The 19,772-nt window shown below is 33.7% G+C and overlaps 2 protein-coding genes across 2 annotated transcripts in view; one reads left to right on the forward strand and one right to left on the reverse strand.

Moving 5' to 3' along the window:
• LOC120092870 (tripeptidyl-peptidase 2) overlaps positions 1-12,769 on the forward strand; it is a 36,901-nt gene extending 24,132 nt beyond the window's left edge. The window contains exons 23-34 of the mRNA XM_039051114.1: positions 1,034-1,113; positions 2,092-2,164; positions 2,566-2,651; positions 2,726-2,777; positions 3,036-3,170; positions 3,257-3,328; positions 4,169-4,261; positions 4,797-4,892; positions 6,313-6,411; positions 6,568-6,660; positions 11,861-12,043; positions 12,611-12,769. Of these exons, the coding sequence (XP_038907042.1) occupies positions 1,034-1,113; positions 2,092-2,164; positions 2,566-2,651; positions 2,726-2,777; positions 3,036-3,170; positions 3,257-3,328; positions 4,169-4,261; positions 4,797-4,892; positions 6,313-6,411; positions 6,568-6,660; positions 11,861-12,043; positions 12,611-12,769 (1,221 nt within the window). The remainder of the gene's footprint in view (positions 1-1,033; positions 1,114-2,091; positions 2,165-2,565; positions 2,652-2,725; positions 2,778-3,035; positions 3,171-3,256; positions 3,329-4,168; positions 4,262-4,796; positions 4,893-6,312; positions 6,412-6,567; positions 6,661-11,860; positions 12,044-12,610) is intronic.
• Positions 12,770-16,038: 3,269 nt separating this feature from the next.
• On the reverse strand, positions 16,039-19,554 carry LOC120068121 (cytokinin hydroxylase-like). Its single transcript, XM_039019818.1, is given in 5 exon segments — positions 16,039-16,621; positions 16,759-17,287; positions 17,289-17,365; positions 18,804-19,033; positions 19,207-19,554. Coding segments are annotated over 5 exon segments (1,557 nt in total). The 5' UTR covers positions 19,493-19,554; the 3' UTR covers positions 16,039-16,186.
• Positions 19,555-19,772: the final 218 nt, after the last annotated feature.

Here is a 19,772-nt window from a genome sequence, read left to right on the forward strand (position 1 = left end):
GTTGTCCAATAGGGAGTCAACAGAGGTGACTTCTCTTCTTTCCTTGATTGAGGGTTTTGACTTTAGAGTGGGGAGAAGGGATGTTTGTGTTTGGAGTTCTAACCTAGCAAAGGGTTTCTCTTGTAAGTCTTTCTTAGGGTTTTAGTTGACCCTTCCCCCCATTGTCGAGTCAGTTTTTGATGTTTTATGGAGGATTAAGATACCAAAGAAAATCAAGTTCTTCGTTTGGTAAGTGTTTCGTGGTTGTGTGAACACGATGGATAAGGTCTTGAGAAAGTTGCCCTCGTTAATGGGTCTTTTTTGTTGCATTCTTTGTCGAAAGGTGGAGGATGCTTGGATCACCTTCTTTGGGATTGTCCGTTTGTGAGATCAGTCTGGAGCTTTTTCTTGCAGGAGTTTGCTGTCTCACTGGCTAGCCTGACGGACATTTGTTTGGTGATCCGCCCTTCAAATAGAAAGGACACTTTCTTTGGTTTGCTGTGGTTTGTGCAGTGATTGGGACCTATGGGGTAAGAGAAATAATAGAGTGTTTTAGGGGTATGGAGAGAGACCCTAGTGAGGTTTGGTCCTTAGTGATGTTTCATGTTTCTATTGGGGCTTTGGTTTTGAAGGTTTTTTTGTAATTACTCTATAGGCACTATTTTACCTAGTTGGAAACCCTTTCTTTAGTGGGGTTTTTTCGGACTTGTCTTTTTTGTATGTTCTTGTATTCTTTATTTTTTTCTCAATGAAAGTAGTTGTTTTGTTTCTATAAAAAAATTAATACAATTATTAGTTTGAATTTTTAATTGATACAACTCCCAAACTTTGGTGTTAAACTCAAATTTTCGTGAATATAAACACCTAATACACCACTAGTATTAAATAAATATAAAGAAAATCCAACTGAACCAAATGGTACGAGAGTAAGTATTAGGTAAACTTTCCCATGGAGAGAGAGATGAGAGAGCAAGTATAGATATCAAAATGGGGTTGCCTTACGATTTCTCTTACTTTTATCATCTGAATTCGTTATTTTATTTATTTCATGTAGCGTATTTATGCTATGGGTGATGCATACCCAAAGTTCCAAAAACTTCCCAAGGGAGAATACAATTTACAGCTACATATAAGGTATGAGCCTCTTTTCATACATCATTGTATTGTACCTTTGAGCTTTGTACTTAGCTCTTTGCTCGTGATAAAAATAGCATGACATTGTTCTGCACTCAATTTGTGAATTTGTGGATATGGATATGACACAACACGATGATACGCCAATTAAAAGAAAAACCAAGACACAGACACGGACATGTTGGAGATACTTCTTTATTATTATTTTATTAGGATATATAAAAATTTAACATAAAATATTAAATGCACTCCACTAAAAAGCCATAGAATGTTAAGTTAATTAACAATTGTAGGAGATGAAATGTTTAGGTTTCAAAGTAATGGGCTTTCCTTTTTCTTTCTTTCTTTTTTTTTTCTTTTCTTTTCTTTTTTTTTTTCTTTTTTTTTTTTTCTTTTAAAAAAAATCTTAGNAAACTGTGTTCAAGTTGTGTCTAAGACTAGAAAAAAATGTTTAATTCAGACATGTTTTTAGTGTTGGACACGTGTCTAGAACTTGTCCGACATGTGTTTGACACTTTGCCTAAGACGAATTGTTTGTGCTTCTTGTAGCAAAGATGATGATAACAAGCTTGCATGAAGTCCACAATTTTATTTTTTATTTCCAAAGGAAACGAAACTTTTTCATTGAAATGATACAAAGAGGGTAGACAATTTAAACATTTGTTCCTTTAAATAGTCTGTTACTGTTGCTAGTTTTAAAATCCTTTCAAGTGCATTTGGGTTCAGAAATTTGTAATTTAGTTTTTTCCTCTTTTGTTTGATGAGTCGCTGATACTCTTCCACTATTTTTCATTTCTTCAATGACTAATTCTGTTTTCTTAAAAAGGATGGTATATAGCCTTTTAGATTGTCCAAGGAAGTTTGTTGCAAGTGTTTTGTAGGTGACATAGTTGTCCTTGCTATACTTGTATAACTAGCATATGGAACCTTTGTGAAGAACACCAACTTCTCTCTCTTAGAATCTCTCTTGATTTTCAGGCACGAGGACGTGCAATGTTTGGAAAAAATGAAGCAGTTGGTGGTGTTTATAGAAAGAAAATTGGAGGAGAAGGTAACATGTTACAAGTTTTGAGAACTTTTGTTTGTTTGTTTGTGTAGATGTCACAAATTGCTTTCTTGATTTTTTCTTAGCTGTATTATCTGATGTTTGTCTTTGTATAGGAAGCAGAGAAATTTCCGTTAGAACTTCCCCTAGGAGTATAATTTCACTTATTTTTACTCATGCCTTCTGCTATCTTTCTCCCCTTTTTGCGAAATTGTTAGATTTGTTTGTCATCATATTTTATATCATCTGTGCCTTTTGAACTTCTTAAAGTTTTAGCCAACAATGAATTATTGGTTCATATTATTAGTATATTGGTCTATGTGCAATCTTGTTGCTTGACTTTAATGTCTGGAAATTTTATTTCAATGCTATTTCCCTAACTATATGCTTATTTGATTTCAATATAGGATACTATTAAATTGAACTTTTTCTCTCAACCCGATGGTCCTATGATGGGGAATGCTGCGTACAAATCCTCAGTTTTAGTTCCTGGGTACGTTGTCGAGAAACTTTCCCTTTGTGCTATAGGTTAGTTCAATACTCAATTTGATGCATTTTCTTTGGTAGGAAAAAAGAAGCATTCTATTTAGGCCCACCATCAAAAGATAAGTTTCCTAAGGTAATATTGTATTCTTTATTTCATTCTTTTCGAATAAGCATTAAATACTTCGCATACAGTTTATCGAGTTGGCTAACTAGAATCCTTGAATATGCTGGAGGGCCCTTTGTATGGAAGATTTCATAGAGAGAAATTACATACTAGAGGAAAATTCCTTCTATAGAAGACAACAAATGGCTTATTTATTTTTATCTGTTTCCTTTTAGTTCCTGGAACTCCAATTTCTGGATTTGTAAACTATTTGTTTACTTATTTCAGAATTGTTCTCAAGGATCGGTTCTTGTTGGAGCAATCTCATATGCAAAACTAGGTATTGTAAGTTCAAATGATAAGGAAAGTTCACGGAAGATGCCAGCATATTATCAAATCTCCTTCTTAGTGCCACCAACTAAGGTTGTTGGCTATACCCTAGCATGTTTGCCCCATCCATCAAACTCTCGGATGTAAGCTTAAAAATCTTTTTTGTGTACTTTTTGCAGCCTGATGAAGATAAGGGTAAAGGTTCTTCTCCAGCCTTGACAAAGACAATTTCTGAGCGTCTAATGGAAGAGGTATGCTAAAGATTATATAGCACTATCCTCTGTCATAAATCATCTGCCACCAGTTTCCAGATGAATTGTCTCCCCATAGTGGGTGAGGTTAGGCGTTGTCTGTATTACATTTTACTTCATCCCCTTCGAACTACATTGTCATTGGTATTAATTGCAACCCTTATAAATTATGGAAGCCTATATCCAAAGGCTGGGCATCCATTTGCAAACAATTTTTTACTAATTAATAGAAGCAAAAATCATTTTTTTACTAGCTTCACCATTCTTCCTTTTATCTTTTGATAGTATTGCTTTGTCCTATTTCCTGGCTTCCATGTAGGCAGTTTTCCATTACAATAATATTCTCTCATTCTTATAAATAGGAGACTTCCTTTTTGTTGCAATGTGCAAAAATTACTTGTTTATTTCCATCTAAGAAGCACAGATACACATTCACCTGGGCATTCTCTGGACACATATCCGATAGGAAAAAAATGTGTCCAATATTTGGTTATTACTTTCTTCTCTTGGATGTGTCCATGCCACACCTTGAACATGTTTGGATGTACTTTAAAATTTTAAAATCCATTCCGGAAAAAGTGAAGATTAGAAGCCAAGCCCCTTAGGCTTCTCCTCATTATTATATAGGTGTATTTCTTCTTCATTTTTTAGGGAAAAAAAGTTTTTCCGTGCTGTTTCAATGCATCTTATACTTACATTCTGAGATTTATTAATTTCTTGGACTATTTTCTTTAACCTCTTAGCTAGCTTCTTTTCTTTCTCTAACGATGCTTTTGATATTGGTGATAACTTTAATCAACTTCCTCAAGTACTTGGTGTATTTTATCTTCCCTTGGTCAGGTTCGTGATGCGAAGATCAAATTTCTTTCAAGCCTAAAACCAGAAAGCAATGAAGAGTTTTCAGAATGGAAGAAATTGTGCTCGTCCCTTAAGGTTCAAGCATGTTTTTTAATTTACAGCGTTAGTTAAATAATATTCAGCATGGAATTGTTATCTATTGTCAAAAAAGACTAGTGACTTGTTTGTACTTTTTGAAGTTCAAAATTAATAATTGATAGTAAAGTTTACAAATTGTGTTTTTTAAAATAGTAACTTTTTTGAGATAAAATACATTTAACATAATTTGTCGAAAATATGTTTTTGAAGATTACAATATTACAAATTAAGTAATTTAGAAGATTGCAAATATATCATGAAATCTAAATAATTAGTGACATAATGTTTATAAATTTTCAATTGAACATTAATTTTAACAGCTCAGAAAGGCAATGTCTGTCTGGTGGCCAGTGTCTATTATCAGTATAACTATGCTTATCTTGTTATGGAGCATCTTTGGTCTGGCTTGGATTTATTTTACAGGACACGGTGTCAAGGATCTTTATGTAAAGCATTCTTGTAGATATAGGTTGGATTTCTATATATTTGTTTCTAACATCTTTGACCGTTATTGTTATTCTTCTTTTGCTAGAGTGAATATCCAAACTACACTCCGCTGCTTTCGAAAGTATTGGAAGGTTTGATCTCTCAGAGACATATTGAGGACAGAAACTGCCATGATGAAGAGGTAAGTGAATCTTAATAACTATCATCAGAATCTTTCAGAAAAAAGAAAGGATAAGAAAAACAGAAATCTAACTGAAGTCATGTCATATCTGTTCTGTTGGCAACTACTATAGTGATAAAAGGTAAGACGGATTGATGTTTGTTGCATCTTTGGATTTGAGTGTGTTTAAACGAAACAAATTTATTGACGAAATAAACATTTTCCCTGAATAAAAGAATTTAGACACAAAGAAAAAAAGAAAAGAAGAGACCACAAGAAATTCTTCCTTTGAATACAAGAAGTGTTATATTACCAATCAACCCAAAAGCTTAGACTCATAGGTTATGGTAAATTTAATATTATATCAGTACTTATTTATGGGCTTGAAAATTTGTTGAAGGCTCAACAAATGGAATTTTATATTAGTTGGGGAGGAGATAACTACACAAGAGTTCGAACTTAGGATCTCTTGTCTTGATACCGTGTTAAATCACCAATCAACTTAAAAGCTAAAGCTCATAGGTTATGGTAATTTAATATTATATCAACACTCTAACAAGAAGCTAAAAAAGACTCCCCGGGTGCTTAAGTTATCTAAAGAAAAATAAAAACTGAATATTTTAGATATGAACCATCTAGAAGTTATGATATCATGTTTAGAAAGGATGTCAAGACTTCTATCCTAGAACATTTGCTGATTTCTTTCCAGTCATATTGACCATACCACTTAGCCAACATAGCACCCGAGTAGGTTGGTTGTCTTATTTTTTCCTAATTTGTTGTACATATTTTTACATAGGATACTCTTCCGATTGTCTATCCTAACTTCATCTAGATAAGTTTCGAAACTACTTCCATGAAGGTGTTATGACACAAACCACTACTGAAAGAGAAAGGTGGAAAATCCACTGCACTCTTCCCCAATCTAAGTTTTGTATAATATCTCGTGTAAAAATACACCAGCAACGTATGTGTTAAAAAGAGAGATGAATGCCACAACACCTATCCATTTTTTACCTTTTAACAGTTGAGGATTCCAAAGTGGAATTTTTTATTTGCCTATTCCTATGGAAAGAAAGGTCGAAAGAAGAAAGACATTATTCCCTCCTTGTCAAGTACCACCGATATAAAAATGCTATGATATACTTGAAAAAAAAAATGCTACGATATACCATGTGAATGTAGGAAGGCAAAATTGGGATTGACAAGAAAGTGAAATTTTGTTGATAAAATACTTCATAACAGAGTCATAATGTAATGACCTGTCTATCAAATAGTATAAATATAAGTAAACAATTGACCTACCCTTACAAGAGAATTATTGAATTAAGACTGATGTATCACCACTAGTGAATCTCAACTAGAGTACAAAACAATTTAGTACAAATAATATAATATTGAAAAAAAATGACGTAATCTTACACACGAGTGCTATTCATAGGTCATTGATGCTGCAAACGAGGTAGTTGATAGCATAGACCAAGATGAGCTGGCCAAGTATTTTGCACTGAAAAATGATCCAGAAGATGAAGACGTGGAGGTAAAATACTTTTACTGCAATGGTTTTGATTCTTATGATTTGCTTCCTACGTATTTAATTTACGTTTAGAAGAAGTTGGGTTAAAGCAGTAATATTTAGGTTTGTTGTTGAGCTTCTTAAATAAATCGCCACTGTCTTCTCTTCTCTCAATCGCAGAAAATCAAGAAGAAGATGGAGGCTACCCGTGATCAATTGGCAGAAGCGCTATACCAAAAAGGACTAGCCTTTGCAGAAATGGAGGCTTTGAAGGTTTGAAATTTTAACTTTTCGTTTCTAATAAATAGTAACACAATGGTGTAAATAACAGAACTTAGTTTGTAAGTTTTTATTGTTAGTTTTCAGTTGTAAAAATAGAAACTATATTTTGTTATTTTTGTGATTCAGTTGTAAAAACAGAAGTTATATTCTGTTTTCCCCTCTATAAATAAAGCTTTCCTCTCCTCATTTGAGAGAGATCACTTTCATTCAAAATCAGATTTTTGGTATTACACCAAATTGGTATCAGAGCTCCAAGAATCCTTGGATTGATGGGCGGAAGAAGAGCAGCCCATCTGAATGGAGGAGATGCTTGTACGCAAGATCAAGAGGGGGAAGAAACCCCCACCCTCTCTCTAAGAACTACAACACGACGCTTGCTATCCGTTGAGAACTCTTTGGAGGGAATTCATGGTACTTTAATGAGTCTCCAAGAAAGTATGGAAACTTTTACTCGAAGGGTTGAAATGTGGGCAGCCATACCTCAAAATCGGGGGAATGATCAACCATTCATTCAAGAATGGGGAAGAAGAGGTAGACGTGGTGCTGGACAGCTAAGAAATTTTCAGTTTCAGCAAGAAATTCATCAAGACCTCCAAGAATGCATAGACAGACAGCCCCAAGAAAGATATCAAGAAAACCAAGAATGGAACTCATCTAGTGAATATGATCAAGAAGAATTTTTTGCGTTAAGAAGAGAGAGTGAGAGATTTGAAATGAGAAGTATCTTGAATGACTACAAAATGAAGATCGACTGCCAATATACAATGGGAAGCGCGACATTGAGGTATTTCTTGATTGGATAAAAAATACGGAAAGCTTCTTCACCTACGTGAACACTCCCGAGCACAAAAAAGTGCATCTAGTTGCCTTAAAGTTGAAAGTCGGTGCATTGGCTTGGTGGGACCAACTAGAAGTCAACCAGAGGAGACATGGTAAACAACCAATTCATTTATGGGAAAAGATAAAAAGATTGTTGAAAGAACGGTTCCTCCCTCCCAACTATGAGCAAACATTGTACAACCAATACCAAAATTATAGGCAAGGAGCACGGTCGGTGGCTGATTCTATTGAAGAATTCCACCAATTGGGAGCGAGAACAAACTTGATGGAGAACGAACAACATTTGGTTGCAAGATTTGTTGGAGGCCTACGCATGGACATCAAAGAAAAGGTAAAACTACAACCTTTTCACTTATTATCTGAGGCTATTTCCTTTGCTGAAGCAGTTGAAGAAGTGAATGAAATTCGCTCCAAGATCAAGAACCGCATGGGAAGCCTCACAAGTACGAAGGTGAATGCTGCAAATAAAACATCCAACCTACCAAATCCTCCACCTTTGACCAAAGGAAAAGAGAGAAAATCAAGAAGGGGTTGAGGAGAAGAAAACAGAGGCAGTTCTCAAGAAAAAAACCCAAAATCCTTACCATAGGCCCTCTTTGGGCAAGTGTTTTCGATGTGGCCAAGCTGGTCATCTATCCAATGCGTGCCCTCAGCAAAAAAACAGTAGCTTACATGGAGGAAAAAAGAAGACAGCAGCCACTTGTTTATTACCATCAGTGGCAAAACATTGATGAAAGAAAGGGAGGCCGACATCCTTGGACTTGTTGTTGCCAAAAAGTCCGAGGAAACACAAAAAGATGGAGTCTCACCGGAAGTACAAAAGTTGTTCGATGAATTTTCTCTTCTAAGAGAGGAACCCAAGGGGTTGCCCCCCTTTCGAAATATATAACACCTCATTGATCTAGTTTCGGGAGCTACTTTACCGAATTTACCTCACTACAGGATGAGTCTGAAGGAGTACGAAATTCTCCACCAACATATTGAAGAATTGCTGTCAAAAGGATGCATTAAACCAAGCTTAAGTCCATGTGCAGTACCAGCTCTACTCACGCCCAAAAAAGATGGCAGTTGGAGAATGTGCGTGGATAGTAGAGCCATCAATCGAATCATGGTGAAGTATCGTTTTCCAATTCCTTGAATAAGTGGTTTGCTCGATCAACTTGGAGGAGCCTTAATCTTTTCAAAGGTGGATTTGAAGAGTGGATACCACCAAATCTGAATTAGGTCAGGAGATGAGTGGAAAACGGCCTTTAAGACTAACGAAGGCTTGTTTGAGTGGCTTGGCATGCCATTCGGCTTATCAAATGCTCCAAGCACGTTCATGAGACTTATGAATATATTTTGACAAATTTATCGTAATATATTTTGTACTTCATCTTTTCCTTAACAAATTTATCGTAATATATTTTGACGATATTTTGGTTTATAGTAGGAACCTTGAAGAACATTTACAACATCTTCGTAGCTTATTTCAAGCTTTGACAACCGACAAGTTGTACGTCAATCACAAAAAATGCCACTTTCTTATGAAGGAGATTGCTTTTCTTGACTTCCTAATTGGCCAAAATCAAATCAAAGTTGATCCAAAGAAGATTGAAGCAATCACTCAATGGACAACTCCATCAACAATAAAAGATATCCAAGCCTTCCGTGGCTTAGCATCATTTTACAGGAAGTTTATTAAAAACTTCAGCTCCATTGCAGCACTGATTACTGATTGTTTGAAGAAAGGCAGCTTCATATGGGGTAAAAAACAACGGTCCAACTTTGATTGTATTAAGAAGTGAGCACAAGCCCTGTTTTGAAATTACCAGATTTTTCAGCCCCATTTGAAGTAGCAGTGGATGCTTGGTGGAGTAGGAATTGTTGGTGTTTTGTCTCAACAAGGACACCCAATTGAATACTTCAGCGAAAAGCTTAGTAACTCAAGAAAAACTTGGAGTACCTATGAGCAGGAGTTGTATGCTCTTGTTAGAGCCCTTAAATAGTGGGAACATTATATACTTTCTAAGGAGTTTCTCTTATTAACAGATCATTTCTCATTAAAATAATTACAATCTCAGAAGAACATAAGCCGTATGCATGCAAGGTGGATCTCTTTCATACAAAGGTTTGACTCTGTCATTAAACACCAATCGGGCAAAGAAAATAAAGTTGCTGATGCCCTAAGCCGAAAAAGCCTAATTCTTACTACTTTAGCCATGGAAGTAACGACTTTCTCCTACCTTCCAGAACTATATGAGGATGACAAAGATTTCGCAGACATTTGGTACAAATGTACTCACTATTTGAATGTTGAAGACTTCCATATTATGAATGGCTTCCTATCCAAATGGGAACGACTATGTATCCCTCACACTTCTCTTCGAGAAGCCCTCCTAAAAGAAGCTCACTCCGGAGGTTTAGCAGGGCACTTTGGCCAAGATAAATCATTTGAATTAGTATCCAAACGATTCTATTGGCTACAGCTTCGAAAGGATGTTAATAATTTTGTCAAAAGATCCGCTATTTGTCAGAAAGCCAAAGGAACTTCTACAAATGCCAGATTATATACTCCATTACCGATCCCCACAACCATTTGGGAAGACCTATCTGTTGATTTTGTTCTTGGTCTACCCAAAACTCAAAGAGGATATGATGTAGTCATGGTGGTTGTGGATCGTTTCAGCAAAATGGCCCATTTTCTAGCATGCAAAAAAACGAGTGATGCCGTCTATATTGCTAACCTCTTCTCCAGAGAGGTAGTTCGACTTTATGGAATACCAAAATCAATCGTCTCAGATAGAGATGTGAAATTCTTAAGTTATTTTTTGGCGTACTTTATGGAAGAAGTTTGACACTAGTTTGAAATTTAGCACCACTTCACATCCGCAAATTGACGGTTGGACTGAAGTAACCAATAGAACTTTGGGAAATCTCATACGATGTTAAAGTGGTTCACGATCAAAGCAATAGGATTTCTCCCTTGCTCAAGCGGAGTTTGCTTTTAATAACATGAACAGATCAACGGGAAGAAGCCCCTTCGAAGTAGTATATACTCAACCTCCTAGACTCACATTTGATCTTGTCAATTTACCTTCTTCTTTTGTGGATATTAATCTTGAAGTTGAAAGTATGATTGAAAGAATAGAAGAATTATACCGAGAAGTTCATGACCATTTAAAGAAGACCGCACAGTCTTACAAAGAAACTAAAGACACCACGAAGAGAAATCAATTTCAAATAAGGAGACCTTGTAATGATCCACCTACATAAGACAAGATTCCCAACTGGAACTTACAACAAGCTGAAAGATAGACAAATGGGGCCTTTTAAAGTCCTACAAAGATATGGTTCGAATGCTTATCGCATTGAGCTACCGACCGACCTTTACATCAATCCAGTTTTCAATGTAGCAGATTTGAAACCCTACTTTGCTCCTGATGATTTCCAGTTAGCTTCTTAATAAACCTCGAGGACAAGTCTTAATTGTAAGGGGGTGGAATATGGTGTAAATAACAGAACTTCAGTTTGTAAGGTTTTATTGTTAGTTTTCAGTTGTAAAAATAGACTATATTATGTTATTTTTGTGATTCAGTTGTAAAAACAGAAGCTATATTCTGTTTCCTCTCTATAAATAAAGCTTTCCTCTTCTCGTTTGAGAGAAATCACTTTCATTCAAAATGAGACTTTTGGTACTACACCACACAAGGTTCTTCTCATGATATCTTTGATTTGAGAAATATGATCATTACGTCTGTGATCTGTTTTGCTTTTAGAATGAAAAATTACCTCTACCATTTGTATAAATTCATAACTGAATTTTCGGATGGGATTCCACGCTCTCACAATATGCCCATCTTTATCCATGCATATTAAGATGCAATGTATCGTGTACTGCTTTCTGTTATGGTAATTTTCTTTCAATTTATTTCTTATGGTACAAGAGAGTGGGAAATGTGGGAGCTTTATTATTTTTTTATGGTATATTTGATGGCCTTTTGAGAAGCATTGTACACATGAGTATTGATAGCCCTCCGTTAGAGCTTAGTAGTGATTTTGGGAACTATAGAAACTTTACTAGGCATAAAATTGGGATATCTAACTTCAATTTTCTGTATATTTGTCTACACCTTATTTCATAATCAATATTTTATGTATTAGGTCACATAAATCCAACCAATGTTTTGAAATTACATGTGACGAGACATAAGTCAGTTAACTACTTAACTTTAACCTAATAATTTTAGTCGTTGAAGATTGAGGTGGTTTAATTTCAAAATGTGTGTGGTTGGTTACCTATATGAAAGTAACATTAACAGCATAACCTTATTTTCTGGAATGAACATTAAAACGATTCTATGGCTGACAGACCAAGGGTGAGAATGCTTCTACCCTTGTTCCTGAAGATGCAAAAGATGCTGGAAAGTCTGAGGATACTTTTGAAGAGAATTTCAGAGAACTGAGGAAATGGGTAGATGTCAAGTCTTCTAAGTTTGGAACTCTTGCAGTGTTGCGCGAAAAACGCTACGGGAGGCTAGGTACAGCTCTGAAGGTACTACCTCTACCTATTTTCTTCTCTTTTTTTCTTTTTGTTACTTTTGTGTTTATATGATGACTCAACTATCTCTTGTTTGGACTTTGATCTTGCTGAACTTCAACTCGTATAAAAGCATGGTTTTAATATTATTGATAATTTATGTTTAGATAATCAAAATAGTTAACTAAATTTTCTCTGATTCAGACATAGATGATACTTTGGTTCTAGTTTTGAGAATTTTATATCCATCTCTTTATTTCAACCAAGTTTGTACAGTTTTTGGGTCGTCTCTGAACGTAGGAAATTTCCATATCGCTCAAACCAAGATTATTTGTGGCCCCGAGTACACTGAAACTTTTTCATTATTTCCATCAATAATTTAACCTTTTTACGTACACATCTTATTTGATATTGAGAGGAATTTCTGTAGACAGTTTATTTATCACGTTAATTTGTTTTTCTTGCTCGGAGATCAACTATGATAGTTGAGTCTCTCTTTTTTGTCATCTCATGTTTTGCCCTTGTTAAATAGTAGGCTTCTTGAATTTTCTACTGATGTTAAATTTCTTTGTTTTATCACAGGTAGTTAATGATGTTATTGAAAATGATGGAGAGCCTCCCAAGAAGAAACTCTATGAACTGAAGTTGTCTTTGCTTAAGGAGATTGGTTGGTTTCATTTGGTATCATATGAAAAGGAATGGATGCATGTACGTTTTCCTTCAAGCCTGCCTTTATTTTAAAGTTTGTCCAGTTTTTATAGTTAGATTACCGAAATAGATTATTGGATTTGTTATCTTTTGTTTTATTGTTCTGCTGGTATAGGTGGGATTTTTTTTTCTTCGTGTTTTTCTAGTTTATGTTGGGTCCCTTAAGATTATGATGGGAAACAAGTGGCATAAAAATCCATTTTGAACGTTCATGAAATGGCAATCTTATATAAGATGCAAGATACATATCATCAGTGATCAAATTGTCGAAAAGAGCTCAACTCAACTAGCTAAGGACTAAGAGGTTTGTGGTTCAAATTTCTCCACTTCATTTGTACTAAAAAATGAGGATTTTCTTTTCCTCCAGATTTTTTACCTTTGTATGGAGTTCCTCAGTGTATTTATGTTGGTTTCTAACTCCTTTTTTCGCCTTCGTAATGGTAGGTCTTTATTAAAGTAAAGTTAAACTATTTTAGTATTAATTACATAAAGGTATTAAAATTAACTTTGATTTACTATAGTAGTATAGCCCTACATCTTGTAATTACATTAAATACTCTTTTTTTTGCCAAAATTTTACTTCTGCCGTCATTTTCATTGGCACTTTTTATTTTATTCTATACTTTTCCCCGTGCTTTTGTTATTCAAATTTTCTAATTAAAAGCATCAGCCTTCAATTTTCTTAAAACAGAGTTATATATCTGAGTAAGCAAACATATATCAAATCATGAAGAAAAGTAAATGCTATAGTATTGCTTCAGGCTTTCAGTCTCATAGTAGTCTTTGTTCCTAGTTCTTTCAATTTTTTCTGTGCCCAATCGTTGAAGTACCAATAACATTAGCAGACATTTAAAATGTAAACACCAAATTATTCAAAGCTCCACGAATCACACCATTATTCAATCTCAAAACATTGGCTAGTTGAATCTCAGCTTCGAAATTTGTTCCATCAGAGACTTAGCGAAATTGGACAAAAAACGGTGCTGATTTCTTTGTTAAAAAAAAGAAAAGAAAAAAACAGGTGTGAAACGAAAGCCAGAATCAAATGGAAACTAACTGAGCACAAAGCCTCTTAGACACGCACGTTCTCTCAAGCAATTTTAGGGACTTGATGAAATAGAAAGTTGGGAACATCACTCTTTCTCATAGAGAGAAAATAGATAAGTAGTCCGGTTTTGAGAGTTACGTGAACAAGCTCACCTATAGTTGACATGTATTCTCACTTGGTTAGAGGTTTAATTTCTATCTTTGTAAAATGTTGTACTGTTGATTTGTGACTCGGATGATAGGGTCTCATTCTCTTGCTGGTTTAAGAGAAACATAATTTATGATTGAATTATAAATATTTTGTTCATTAGATGATTTATGATACTTAAGATATAAAATATAATGTAATTACAAGGATAAAATGAACATTTTATTTGGTTATATGAATGATTCATGAAAAATTGACTTGCATGTGTAATAGTTATATTTATAAACAGAACTTATTTTAGCGTACATTGGAGGGAACTTATTTTAGCGTACATTGGAGAGAAATTGAGTGGCTAACTCATATAATAACTTAATTCCGTTGGAAGACAATTTTAAAATATTTATTGTATCTGACAGGAATAACATACTAATATCCTCTTTCATATTGAGATATACTAATAAAACAATGGTTTATTGACCCGTCAATTTTTTTTAAAAGAGGAGAGTTATTTACAAAATTGATTTTTTTTTATTCAGCCAGAAAATAAAATATAAAATATCTTGTTTGTTCGAATAAATTTTAAAAGTAATATCAATAACATTACAATAAATAAGTTGCAACAATGCCATTCTTTTCTTGATGGCAAAATTTGGATCAAAAGGTAAATTTGTATAATGAGCCTACAAAATAAGGGAAAAAAAAACTGTGCATTGTTGTTGTGCATGGTAGGAGAAATATATTTCAATGCTTAAGTTATTATTTGGTTTGTAAATAGCTAAAATAGGAGATAGGGATTGCCTTTCAACATACATCTCTTGCATCTCATTCTCCATTTCCTTAAAGAGAGGTTTGGTAGAGTAACAGAAAAATATCAAAATGATCACAATTTAACTAGTATAAAGTTTGTATTATCGACGCCAAGGTCAAATCTTCAATTCTTTCATTCCACCTTATTATCAAGAACAAAAGAGGAAGATGGAGGTTGCAATATCCCAATGAAAGCTTTTTGGAATTCTTGACTTGATACAAGTAAGGTTTAAAATGTCGATGTCGATAAAAATGTTGAGATCTTCCTAAAATGTGGAGTATAGATGAAAATGTTGATTTTAATACAAGTAAGATGAAATGGTTGTAGAATTGCCCTGACTTGCTGATGCAGTGGGTTGAGGGGATTAGGTCAACTCCATAATCAAACAAAGGAAGTCTACCCTTGATTGAGAGAGAGCTCTCCAAAAAACTAAAAGAGAGCTCTCCAAAAAACTAAAGTTCTATATAAAATGATATTCACAAGCTTCCTATTATAGTCTTATAAGGAAATAAGACAATTAATTAATTAATTTTAAAATATGAATTAAACACTAAGGTGAATTAACAACAAAAGAAAGATATTAATTATCTCCTAATTCTCCTCATCACTTTCGCTTGGCTCGACTTGCTTGGCCAAGGCTATTTGACACTGTTGTACTCTCGATGGTTGTTTTGTGTGTGTTTGTACTATATCTCCAATATATGGTAAAAAGGGGTATATTTATAATATACACTTAATGGGTTAGTACTTGTAACTATAAGTATATTTGTAATATATTGAAATCAAGTATGCATATATTAAAATGTTGCAAATATGGATTTATTTTTAATTCCAAAGCATCAAATTTGTAAGAAAAGCTTAAAATGTAAGGGACCGAGTTCATGAACCACACATATAGTTACCCTTGTTCGAACACAATTTAAGCCAAATTCTTACAACATAAATGATGGGAGGCCTAATTTTTCAAAAGTCTATCTAATATTGCGTAATTTTTTTTTAACACATTGTTTTATATATATATATATATATATATATATATAACATATTCAAACATATTTCAATAAATAATAAATTTATTATGATCATAAAGATTGACAATTTGATTTTTACTCTAAAGTTGTTGAACTAAAAACAAATAATACATTCACATATTTAGGACAAAAAGAAGAAATACAACTACGAGGATAAAAATTAATCTCAAAGTTACTTTACTAGAACCTAGCTCTCTTTTCAATAGGACAAACTTTTTTTTGCCTATGAAGAAGTTAGGACCAAAAAATCTCATTACTCTAGGAGATCAAATAATGGGAGGAGAGGCCACCCAATCACAATTTAATTGATAATTTTATACCGTTGGATAAAACTTCAATATCTAAATTTAATGATTTCAAATTTAAATCCAACAATTGGTGAGATGACCTACTCCATCAGTTCACTTCTCGTAAATTTAATCATCGAGTAGCCGAAAAACAAGAGGTAGCCCATGGATAGGTCGGAGTGAGAGCATTATCGAAGGTGAATGTCGATAATCGGATGACAAAGAGAAGGAAAACCTAGACAAAATATGAGTCAAGACAATCTTATATTCCATAAATGTCAAGTGCCTACCAACACACATTCTTCCTCCAAAGCCAAAGGGCAAATAACCCATCTTGTGGGTGCAGCCACCCGAAACGACATCGTTTTGGAACCTCTCAGGGTGAAATTCATTGACTTGGTGGCCCCAAAGGGCTTGGTCATGGTGCATGGCTACAACATCAATCCAAATATTAGTGCCGTTTGGGATAGTGAGTCCGTTAATTGTAATGTCTTTTCTTGCTTGTCTTTGTACGTTTGGTGCTGATGGATATAGACGTAGAACTTCACTCATCACCCATCCCATCTGCAAAGTTTTTAGGGTTTAATTATTCATTACTATATATACAACCCATAATAATAATAATAATAATAACAAAATAAAGTGATGAAATAATTAAAACAGAATAAAAAAAGTGGGTTTCGAAAGGTAGTAATGTTTACCTTTTTGAGTGAAGCAAGATTGGTGAAATCAAAGTGAGTTTGTATATTATCACCAAACACTTCCTTAATTTCCTCTCTCAACTTTGTCTGCCACTCAGAATGAATAGCTAATAACATCAAAGTCCACGTCAGCGCCAACGCCGTCGTTTCATGCCCACCAAAAAAGAACGTTTTACACTCATCAATCAGCTCCGTCGTACTCAGCGCCCTCTCCCCTTCTTTCAAAAGCAAACTCAACAGATCATTCTGCTGCTCCCCCGCCGCCGCCGCCGCATTCTCTCTCCTTTCCTTAATCACCGACATAAACAAGGCGTCGATCTCCTTCCCCAGGCGTTTGGCCTGGCGGGCCTTGGCCGCGTTCAGAACTCCGGCGAACGGCACTCCCACAAGGCGGTTGGTTTTGAAGAGAGTGGTTTGGAGATGGCGGAGTTTGTTGAACACTTGTCGGCCGCTTTCATGGTGGATTCCAAAGCTCGTTTTGGCTATGATTTCCCCGGCCGTTGAAGTTATTTCTTGCTCAACTTCGATTGGGGTTGCCGGAGATGACAAGGTTGGCCCATCTCTCCACCATTTGGGTGGCGGACTCCGCCATTAAACTTGCCATTGCCTGTTTTTTTGGTCATTAATATTATATAATTAATTAGAATGAAGTTTTTTCTCTCTCCTCTTTTTTGGGAAGGGATGTGATTGAAGAATAAATAATGTGTTTGAAATGGTCAAGGAATGTCAAAAAACTTGGGAAAGTGAAAAACACGTGTATATAATATATATATATATATATATATATAATATAATACACTATAATCAATTTTTTTTATTACATATATTCATGAATGTAGTCAAGATTACACCTCCAAATATATATATATATTTTTTTAGTTAAAGATACAAAATTATACAATTTTTTTTTTTTTTGTGTTTTTAAAATTATTTCTTATCTAGTAAGAAATGAAACAAAAATATATTTGGTAAACATTAGTTGTTCTACCCTCCAATTTTTAATTAAGAAAGTAGAAATTTTATATGCAAATCAATCTTTTAAACTAAGTTCTCAATAATTTTATGTTTTTCTTAAACAGTTATCAACATTTTATAAGGCCAAAACGATAAAATAATGTTTTCTATTTACTTGAAAAGAAACAAGAACCCTTTATTTTCTCATCATTTTTAAATTCTTAAAACAAAATATGAGTTTTTAAAAATTACGATATTTAGTTTAAAAAATTTTGCTTGAATTTTGAAAACACATCAAGCTCAACAAATAATAAATAAACTCATCGATAGAAATAATGTGTATTTATAAGTTTGATTTTAAAAAATTAAAAGTCGAAAATAAAAAAATCAAATAAAATATCATTTTAGTTTATTTATTTTATTATTAATTTTTTTCATTTCCAGATTGCATGCACAGTTTTGAAAACAGTTCTCATATAAATGGAGAAACAGTAAATGTACTACAAACTGAATTAATTCAAGTGGAAAAGAGGTGGCCCCTTTTAACATCACCACAAAAGAGAGTACATAAAAGGAGGAAAAGAAAAAAGGTGTTTGCTTGAACTAGCAAGTTAATTTAAAGGTTAAAAACTATTTTTTTATTTTGATAGTTGAAATATTTAAATGGTTAAAAATCTCTTCTAATCCATACATTTTCATAAAAGTAAGAATATATAGTCTTTAAATAACTTAATTTGTAATGATTTAGCCTCTTAACTTATAAATTTGTAATAATTTAGTCTTTAAACTTTGATAAGTATTATTTTAGTTCTTGTACTCGTTTTAATCCCTATCGTGACAAATACTATTAAAATTTAATAAAATTTAGATCAATAAATTAATTAAGGGACAAGTTTCTTATGAATTTAAAAACTAACATTTTTTTTTAAAGATATTGTAATTAAGACTAAATTCTAAATTCAAAAGTATAAAGATTAAATTGTTCGATATTATACGTCAAAGACTAAATTATTATTATTTTAAAAATATAAGAGCTAAATCGTTACTTCCTAAATTAAAAGTAATTTATACTTAAAAAAAAAAAAAAATACCTTCAAGTTGGAAGGATTAAATGCAGGAGTGATAATATGCCTTTGACGAACCCACTCATCTCCTTCAGCCATTACCAAACCATTTCCAAACATTGATTTTCTGTCATTTTTGAATACTGATGGCTTTCCCCAATACTTTGCCTTTACTTCTTTTGACAATATCTTCACAATTTCTGGCTCTCCAATGTATAAGAATGGCTCTGTCCCCAACCAATATGTAAATACTTTTCCTATAATAATGTTCCATTCAAAACACGCCAAGTTAATCATTAGTTATATTCTAATTAACCCTTACAATTATACGTTATAATCATTCACCAACATGAACATATAGCTGATCTATCGATATCAACTTGTACTATCAATGATAATGTCTTTCTCTTATATAAGAAGATTTACATACCATAAGTAGTTTGCCACCGAGCGAAATACGGAAAGACAATCGAATGAATATCGTGAGTAACTTGATGAGAGGATTCTTCAAATGTATTAGGGTTTACATTCTTCTTTTTCATCTCACTAATATTTCCAAGAGGAAAACTTGGGGTTGGACCTCTAAACCCATTTCTCTTAAGCTTTTTATGCACTAAAAAAGGTGAAACCCAACAACAAAACAATACCCTAAAAGCAAACAAAATAAATAAAGCAATAATCACTAACCCAATGGCTTCAAATATCTCAACCAACATCTCTCTCTCTCTCTCTCTCTAAAAAATAAGCAATAGAGAGAAAAAATGGAATCTCAAATCCTTTGTTTTATTGATGGCTTGAAAAATGGAATAATTTAAAGGGTATTTATAGCACCATTTTGAGAATTAAATTAAAAATATATCATATGTTGGGAATTTTTAATTATTTGGAATTGAAGAAGACATTTTCAATATATGAACAGGTTTACAGACGCTTTTTTAAATTTTCAAGTCCAGCACTTTGACCCTTTTGGGAGGAGAAATGGTGGTTCCTACTCGC

This window comes from Benincasa hispida, chromosome 12 (genome assembly GCF_009727055.1).
Source record: "Benincasa hispida cultivar B227 chromosome 12, ASM972705v1, whole genome shotgun sequence".
NCBI lineage: Eukaryota > Viridiplantae > Streptophyta > Magnoliopsida > Cucurbitales > Cucurbitaceae > Benincasa > Benincasa hispida.